This window comes from Pygoscelis adeliae, unplaced genomic scaffold (genome assembly GCF_000699105.1).
Source record: "Pygoscelis adeliae isolate BGI_AS28 unplaced genomic scaffold, ASM69910v1 Scaffold99, whole genome shotgun sequence".
NCBI classification, from domain to species: domain Eukaryota; kingdom Metazoa; phylum Chordata; class Aves; order Sphenisciformes; family Spheniscidae; genus Pygoscelis; species Pygoscelis adeliae.
In genome coordinates, this window is record NW_008825493.1 from 1,202,848 (window position 1) to 1,212,683 (window position 9,836).

The 9,836-nt window shown below is 37.9% G+C and overlaps 1 protein-coding gene across 1 annotated transcript in view; it reads right to left on the reverse strand.

Annotated features, from left to right (window-relative positions):
- NEK11 (NIMA-related kinase 11) overlaps window positions 1-9,836 on the reverse strand; it is a 104,681-nt gene that overhangs the window by 69,649 nt on the left and 25,196 nt on the right. Inside the window, exons 2-3 of the mRNA XM_009331255.1 lie at window positions 9,107-9,272; window positions 3,845-3,963 (exon numbers count right to left, since the gene is read on the reverse strand). Coding sequence (XP_009329530.1) covers window positions 3,845-3,963; window positions 9,107-9,272 — 285 coding nt within the window. The remainder of the gene's footprint in view (window positions 1-3,844; window positions 3,964-9,106; window positions 9,273-9,836) is intronic.

Below are 9,836 nucleotides of genomic sequence, written 5' to 3' on the forward strand. Positions count from 1 at the left end.
AGCAAGAGACAGACCTATAAAGGTAACATGAATTAACTGGACTCCAGCAAAACTTAATCTAACTTGACAGTCAGCAAAGTGGTTATTGATATTTTGGGTAGAAATTAACACTTAAGACAGTTTCAAATTTCGGCAATAAATAGACTCATACCTATGTTCTATAGAGTACCCGCTTGCTGTCATAAAAAAGCAGCACGAAGCACTGAGCAGTGGGCAGCCTCCTTGAATAAAGCTTCCTCTGCAACATACCAGCAAGTGAAGCTGATTGATTGAACCTGAAGTAGTTTACTGCTGTGAAATATTCAGCAATTAATTTCTCTTCCCTCTATCTGAAGAACTATTTAGAGAAGTAAGAGGTTCTGGGTAAGTCTGAATCCTGTACTAGGGAAGACAACGTGAAATCTAGATAAAGTACTTGGGCAAAGCCTGCTATCCTGTAGATTGAAAGCAACAGATTTGTTTGCATTAAGTGGTAACCTTATAAAAATCTCTGTGTTGGCATATTGTTCATAAAGATTAGCGAAGTGATGGATAATGTAACGGTCAGCTTTATTCAAATTGAGGTTAAATGAATCAATGGCCTTATTGCCTGATTGCTGTGGGATCAATTTTGTGCACTGATGTGCGACGGGCTACAAGTATGCCAGAGAGACTCGATAATGGTTTCATGCTAACTGTCTCCATCTAGGTAAGACCACTGAACTATGTTGCCGCTCCTTTACTTCTCCCTCTGGTTATATCAGTGACAGATGAGGATTGAATCTATGTAATTCTAGATAATTTAGCTTTCAAGTTTAAAATTAAAAAAAACTTCCAATTATGCAAAAGAGCCAGTAGATACCATAATGACCATAAGATATTCATGCCCCCTTTGGGATTTATGAAGCCTAAGTAAAAGACAGGAACGTCTAGTCTGTATAATCTTTATTATCACAGGAAAAGAAAAACAATATCTGAGGCAGCGAAAAAGTCCTCTTTTCAAATAAGTTTCCAGCATAAGAGTTTTCAAAAAGTGCAGAAGTTCAACGAAAGCTATGCAAGAAGGACAACCAAGTGAATAGTCTATGTCTAAAACCAGAAATAATAACTTTTGCTGCTCTGGAATAAAAACTCCCATCCACAGCAGCTGGATTTTCTAAGGAATGGCACAAGGAAGTCCAACCCACAGGTAATGAATAATTCGAGCTTCTAATTCTAGGGAAAAGTTTTCTTTGCATTAGAACATATTTCAAACATATATTACAGCTTTTTTCTATATCAGTAGAGAAGAAATCATGTATGACTCCTCTGTACATAAGCAGAGGGCTGTTATTACGTTTCAGTAATTCAAATTAATTTCTGTAAGTAGTTTTAAATTCTTTTAAGCCTAACCTTTTCCATTTAAGCTGTTGTTTGGCTCTAAACTAGTAAGATAAAGATTAAATTTTCTAATGTGCATACAGTCAAATAACACATAATACAATACAGGAAATGCAAATAAAAATAAAACTGTCAAGTCATTTGTATGTGTCTGGAGAGGTGCTATTAAATAGCTATGATTCAAAGACAGAAAATGAAATGCTGTTTGGAAAATCAAATTGCTGCTTTCACTGGAGAATTAAACTACTTTTCAGCAAACCCAGTAATTTAATATACATATTTACCAAAGAAAGTTTATTTATAAGGTTTTTTTTTTTTAAGATTTATTTGAGAACAAGTAGAAGACGAGAAAAATAGAGAGAAGAGTAGACAAAAGGGACGTATGGGAAAACAAGAGATAAGAGAGGCATGAGGAAATACAGAAAATGAAAGACAAAAAGAATAACATACAATAGAATAGACTAGTTCAATTGGAAGGGACCTACAATGATCATCTAGTCCAGCTGCAATGTTGTTATTATTCTGCATTAGTCTGCACAACGCATCCTCTAAACACGTACATTAAAGAAAGGACTTCACCAGAAGTGGACTTTCCAGATTACCAAAACTTTTAATCATTAATTGTTAAATTGGAGTTTGAGAAGGGAAAAAAGAAAACCCCACACTGCTAGTTTAGTTAAATGGTCAGGATTTTTATTTCCATTTCCCTCTGTCCTTTCGGCCTGAGGTGAGTGCTGAAGAGCACAGCATCCCAAGAGAGCTCTCTTCGTTGTGCTCCCATCACTGCCGTCTGTGGGGGCAGCACTTCATGTACAAGCCCCAGCTAAACTGGCATTTAGGAACCAAAATGCGCTTGCATCCTCGACAGCAATTCACTCTGCCCTTTTCCCTCTACAGTCTGACACTGTAGGTGCAAAACTCATTAGGCACCTATCAGTTTAGGTCAAACGTATCCCACATACTTAACTCCAGTTCAACTCAGAAATGCTTGTTCCTGGTGACAGGTGACTATACCTACTGCTCTGTTGCAACTCAAGTTCAGGCAACCAAATTTGGCCCAAGCCCTGCTGTGAAAGATATTTGAAACAGCTACATCAATTTGGTGTTTTCACCTTCAACCCAGTGCATAAAAAATCTTGTTTTCTGAGTACTCACCCAGGATAGAAGACCACGGATTCTAGTTTACATTCAGCTTGAAAAAAAAACTGAATTCTCATCTCCAGATTCTGAGTGTAACCTACCCTTCAAACATAAACATCTTCTCCCCCCCAGCTGTATTAATAATTTAGGCCATTATTTTAGGCAGATGAGCTCATCTCCACAAAACACGAAGGTGATTACAGACAAACATCCTTAGCCTCTGCTAAGACAGTCCTTGCAGCAATGACATTCTTATTTCTAAAAGTTCAATAGGAGTAATAGTCCAAATATTTCAGCTTGGCCGGATGAAAAATCTTGGACTTTTGGGCTACAATGCTCTTTAGAAAGGATTCTTTGTCTTGTTCATTAACGTGACATTTCAGAGCTGCCAATAGGCAAAAACAACAGGGAGGAGACAGAGGAAAGGAGAAGATGCTGAAAGCCAGGTTAACTTCAACTGGCTCACTGTTTCTGAAAAGCTGCTAGGAAAGGAGCCGGGTATTCCCATTTGCTCAGCCGTTCCTCCAGCTCTCAATGCGGGTGGCAGTGTGCTGGGCCTTCTGGCTCAGCACAGCACTCAGTTTCCCTCATACCATGCTAAATAGTCCCACCTACCTCAAAGGTGACAGCACTAGATGGCGCGGGAAGGGGACCAGACAGGGCTCATGCACATGTCCAGTACACTGGCAACGAGGGAACTGTTTAAATCGCTGAAGTCAGCCTGCCTAAATCACATTGCAGGCAAGAAGTACATCCATGGAGATGACCAGGTAGGCATTCACCTGTATCTACCCCTGCTCAAATGAAGTGTGATCTCCACACATCGTCTGGATGACCTGTAGTAATTTTTTAGGCTAATCTTTGATGTGCTGTTAAAAGTAATGTCTGTTTTCAAAGAATGTATGTATGTAATTTCACTGATTTTAGTGGGAGTACATCAAGCACATATATTGGATTCTTCACATTAAATATCTGCAAGAGATCCTTGTTGACTCCCCTTGAAAAAGTTGACTTTGTTTTAACCTTTTAATCCATTTTCTTCTAACAATACTGAACTATTTCTGTTGTGCTAAGTTTTTCACTTGGCTCTTAGAAAAAGTGTGTCTAATGCTGAAAGACATCTACCACTGTGCTGCTAAAAGATATAATACACAATGTTCTTGCAAGATAGATAATTAATTACACTTTAGGTATACAACATACACTACAGCAGTTTGGTGAACATGACTTTATACCAATACAAGACAGTCCATATGGTTTCATTTCTGTTTGAATATCTGCAACCAGTCAGTAAGTCTACTCACTCCCCTCCCAAGCTAAATGCTTTCATATTAAGTGACTGTACCTTTCATGCATATAGTTGACTCCGAGTAGCAACTGTATAAACCAGTCTATTATTTGTCTTTGAGTGAATATCTTCCCAGACTCTTTGTACTCTTGAATTTTAAAGTCTAGATCTCCACCCTGAAAAATATCACAACATATTTGTACATTTAAAGTAAGTTTTTAAAATGTCTTCTCCTTCGTCGAAGTACAGGACTCCACTTTCTTAGACCTTCAGGTTCCTACCACATAGTCTGTAAAATTAATGCTTGCACGTGAATTCTGAACTCTCCCAGCACCAAAAGCATACACAACTGAGGATCAAAATGAGATCAAGCAGTCTGGCTGCATAGGGAAAGTAGGTCAGTTTTCCCTGGGTGTTACACAACATCATCAAAGTTTTCAACTATTCTCACTTCATGTTACCCAACTTTAGACATATATGTCTGAGCTGGTCACCTCAAACTCCCTTTATAGTTAACACAAAAGAACAGGCACCTGTATAGTGCAATTATCTCTGCCATCTAGCTGTGTACCTTAGGAAGGGGTGGATCATGTTGTAGAAATGCTTTTTCTCTGCGAAGGTTTATGATGAGGGTCTACATTGACTGGCTAATATGTAGACACCTAAATCAAGTAAAAGGAATCTGCCCTGATGGGTCCAAATAGGTTTACAAGTTTGGGAAAAGCATTTCCACTTAAGTCAAACATTGCACAGTCAAGAGACGCTCTCATTGATTATGTTGAAATAACCATGTCAGCATCAAAGAAAACATGCTGTTCTCTTAAGAATTAAAATACAGTCTCTTTAATTATGACACTTTGCCCCTCTTCCAAACTCACTTTTGCCAGAAACAAAGCAGAATTAAAGCTTCAAAAATCTGTAGCATGTGTTATTGTAAATACTTCATTAAAACTACAACTGATTTTAAAGTAACACTAGAAAAGGAGCAATATGACATACAGTAGGCAGTGAAAATAAACCAGAAAATATACACAGAAAAAGACTCCTTGAAAACTTTAAGTCAGACATTTGGAAAAATCAGTTGAACAGCAGCATGATGAAAGAGGTTTTTGAGGACACTTATACGAAAACTGTTCATTTTGCTAAAACATCGACAGATGGTTGTCAGCTGGTTGTTTATCCAGTTTATAAAATAAATGGATTTTGTCTACAAGAATACACATTAGTGGCAAGCACTGTGTTGAGGTAACTAATCCCAGAGCAAAGGGACTGTGAGTCTCATTGTACTCTAGTGACTAAGTACCTTACATCAGGACAGCTTATTCTCCATAAATCATTACTTTTACATTATACATTCTGCATAAAATTGGAAGTTTTATGTGCCATATACAAGAAAATAGTTTAACCTATACAACTGTACCTGTACCACCATTTCCCATCATCAACCCTTCCCTTCTCCGCACTGTTGACTCTCAACATTTTATGATCTCTTCAGCATTTCTTGTTTTTCTGTTCCCAACACCACAGTGCTTCATACTGCTGCTACAAAACAAGCAGGTTCTGTCCTTGAAGATCCATACATTTCTGTCCTCTACTTTGACATGAATTTACAGTAATTTCCGTGGTCCCTGAGGTTCTAAGTTACAACATTCAAGCATGAGTGTGTTAAAAAAAAGAAAATATTTTTGTCATATATGAAAAATGTGTTCCCTGACAATGTCCTCCAATTTTTTAATTGAAATGTCTGAATCACCTCATTCACTAGGGAAGGGAATATGGCTTCAGCGCTCCATCTGCCTCCCTGCTGCAGCCCAGAGAGAAGCTCTTCTGGGAACTTGGAGCTCTCAGCAGCTGCTTCCCCTTTGCAACTCCAAATGTACAACAGCTTCCCCCTGGCTGCTTGCAGCGGAGCAGAGGAAGGAAAGAAAAAGTGCTGCTGGGTACCTCTGCTGCATGGCAACGAGATGGGCTGTGTTTGAGCCTACTCACACACCTCAAAAATAATGACTCACCTATTCCAGACGGCTGCCCCAGACCATCCAGAGCCAGCTGTAGCGATAGCCCAAGACTCAGGGGCTGTTCAGACATGTCTCAGCTGGCTACTGGCCACAAGGAACTATGTGCTATCCAGGTGAGGACAAATGAAGTGCAGCAGGCTCCAGTCACCATTTCTCCCTGTCCCAGTGTGTCCTCTATCACAATCACACATTGCCATGAAAAATGCAAAGAAAAGAAATGTAGGACCTACAGAGTTAGGCTGGTGGGTACTCTCTTAAGTTGGGGGACGTTTCCTTCAAAAGGTCTAAGGAGAACAAAAGCAGTTGAATAAAGTACTACATGTGCCCTCAAGCAACTGTATGGATTTCTACCTTCAAGCAGAGAAGACTGGTCTCAATGTCCTACAATTAATTTAACCTTGATTTTGTGTCTAAAAAAGGAAAACAAAAACACATCATAAAAGATTTGCTGAAATACTGCTGCCATGAAACTCCGAAGAATTTTGTTAACCCAGTTTTGCATTTTGGAAGGTCAGTATAATGAAGTTCATAAGGAATTTAACATATTAAGTACATAGGGAGTTTCCAAGCTGCAGTTTCTATTTAAATGTCAAGACTCTCAAATACACCAGTAACTTATTTAAAACAGTTTAGCATCTAGAGCTGATAATGGGAACAGGCACTGATTGCTTTAGTTATTCCTTTTGCTCAGATTTCCTTAGCATATGTATACTCACATCACAGCTGAGACCGCAGTGAGGAGACAGAAATAATTGTTTGGGGGAAAGTACAAGTAGTTCTGGTTTATGATGTGTTAAAATGATGCAACTTTTAAAGTAACTACTTTGTAAAAACTGTATTTTATTGAAATTCAATTTATGTTACAAAATGAAATCCAAGGTTCATGAAGGCATTTTTGTTTGAAATCTGACTTATCTGATAATGTTTATAATGCCTGTAAGATTTTGATTCGGGAAACCTGCCAAAGAAGCTCAAAAAGATCAAAACAGAACACATATACTTCTTTTCTATAATTTTGAGTGAATTCAGTTATAATAAAAGATGTCGAGTTGAGCAATGGAGACCAATGTTCTCTTTTGTTCACAGGACAGGTATAGCACGGGGCAGCTGCATTGGAGGCTCACTCTATGCTACTCATGCAGGAATGAACAAAGTACTGTGGCTAACGAATAAGTCACAGTACTTTGCAGAAAACAGAATAAGGCTCAGAGGGTAGTTCTGTTTCCATGCCAACTTAATGTTTATTCTTTATTTTGAGTCTGCCCAAGAGTACCAGTTACTGCCAATCTGGTAATTATTCTATGCATGAGAAACTGAATGTACTAGACTTCCAAACAAGGATCAGGTAGCAATATGTTTTTCTCATTCTCAGTTTATGCACGATTTAAACAGGCATCTTTCAGGTAAAAAGATCCAAATCACACCACATACAAAGGCAGGTTATAAATAAGCAAATACGAAAGTATACCTTCTGGAAATACTCCCATTAAAATAGAAAAGAAACTTTATAGCACTATGAGAAACCTTGCTTAGTACTTTCCTTGTCTGAACATTCGATTAAATACATCATAATTGCTTATATGCGATGATACTACATAGTACATCCTTTTCTGAAAGAGTCAGAAGCACATCCTAGTGGACCCACTGTCATTCTGGCCTGATCTAGCAGACTCAAAACTGAAAAGATTCAGCTGCATAGCCAACGCATCCATTTCCTCCTCCTTCATCTGCCTTGCTCTAATACATCTCATGGATTTGAGTACATGGCTCCTGGATCCTAGGGTAACTCTGCACCAAAACGTTTTCATGCAGGGTAGGTTACATTGCCTGAATAAAAAAATTTCCAAGGGGTGCTGCAGCAGCTTGTGATTACTACGGTGATTGCTATCGTGCTCTTTTTTATTCACCTGTAACTTCATTCCAGATGGGGAAAGAAAAAAAAAAAAAAGAAGAAAAAAGCAGTGAACCAAAGTCACTAGTCCAGCTCTATAATGCTGCTGAAGGCGGTCCTTTATTCCTATAGGTTTAACTGATCTGGTGTTGAGCCACTTTCTACCACTGGTAGAGAGAAAATGAATCTTAGTGCATGGGAATATCTGAGCAGTTAGAATAACCCTTCAGTTCTGAGCTCTGGATTTCCACAGAGAGTTTGCAGTACCAAATTTCCAACAAGCCCCAGCTGTCAGACATTCAGGGAATGACGCAAAGAGCTCCTGCATGGGTGTTAAAATAATATGTGAACAAATATTCAGATTGCATAACAGAATTGAACACTTCAGATTTAATTTTTAAAAATCCCAGCAACAAATAGGCATTTAACTGTCATCAAAGAAAGCTTCTAAGGAAGCAATGACTGGCAGGAATAGTACTTCTTTAATTATTCACACCAAAGCTGAATGATTGAAGAAATGTGATTCGTTAATACAAGTCTGACTGGTGGACAGGTAACCCAGTAGTCCAAGGTCATTATCTTCCAAAGCATTTCAAATGTCTAGCAGAGCACAACTGAAAAGTCTGCTTCACAGTTTCATAAAAAGATCACTGTATGTATAACAGGTTATATGTTTTAAAACAGCACATCTATATTTAATACAAAGTAGGCACTTGTTTCATATAAACTTTTAAAAAGCTGGCTTAAATATGTATGAATTCTTATTTTAAAGCCTTAAGACAGATTTCATCAATATGTTTTTAAACCAAATGCTGGAGTAAAAAAGCCTGGTAGCTATACTGTAGTATATCCTGCTTTAATATTTTTTGCATCCTCTAAACTCTGGTCTTTGACTCACACTATTCTCCATTTCATAAAGCCAATGCTGCTACCAAGCTCATCATCCATATGACCAGGCTTGAGCTTCTTTTAATCACCTCCAAATCACAAGTGAGTTTTCCCTTCCTCATTTACACCAGATGTCATACCGTGCCCCTGTACTCCCAGTTTCATCCTCTCTTACCTATCAGTAGTACATATGTGGTAAAACCTTTCTGAGTTCATCAACAGATCTGGTAGTGTGTCTGCGTTTAAGTCTTTCTTGTAATACTGATTATAGTGAATGAAATGAACTTGTGTTTAAAATTTCCTCTTCTCTGGTTTGTTTGTCTATGAGCTATGAGTCTCATGTGAGCAGGTAACATTGTTTATTTGAAATATGCCTAACAAGTAGCAGGTGATACCACAAGTAAGAAATACGAATAAAATTCAAACTAAAACATTAAAGAAAACTGGGCTAGGTTTCTTTTAAGACCCTATTTTAATGCACACATTCTGTCAAATTTCTTCAAAGTAATCTACAAGTCTCACCTCGCAGTATTCAGTGATAATGCAGAAACTATCTCGCTCCACAAAGCTTGCATAAAATTTGACAATGCCTGGATGGTCTAATTTGGAGAGTAGCTGTGCTTCCAGATTTGCTTCAACTGTTTCGTTAGGCTTTAGGTCGCCAACAGAGATTTCCTTTAGAACCTTTCTAGAGGAAAACAAGAAATCTTTATATTAATAAAAATAGAAAAATCACATAATGCTCAAAAAGCCATCATAATTTCTTTAAATGCAAAATAATAACATTAACCATGTATTTGGCAACATGAAATGATGAGGCAAATATGGGTAAAAAAAGAGAATGCATTAAAACGCAAATAAATATGCTACTCACCATAGCGATTAAGCAACATTTTAAAATACTATTTTGAAGTATTTTTCCCACTAACTCTCTACTGCACTGTTTTCTTCATGACATGTTTTCAGTACTATAGATTAACATATATTTATGAACTGTTGTGGTTTAACCAAAACGCAAATAAATATGCTACTCACCATAGCGATTAAGCAACATTTTAAAATACTATTTTGAAGTATTTTTCCCACTAACTCTCTACTGCACTGTTTTCTTCATGACATGTTTTCAGTACTATAGATTAACATATATTTATGAACTGTTGTGGTTTAACCCAGCAGGCAGCTAAACGCCACACAGCCGTTTGCTCACACCCCACCCCCCGCAATGGGATGGGGGAGAGAATCGGGGAAAAAA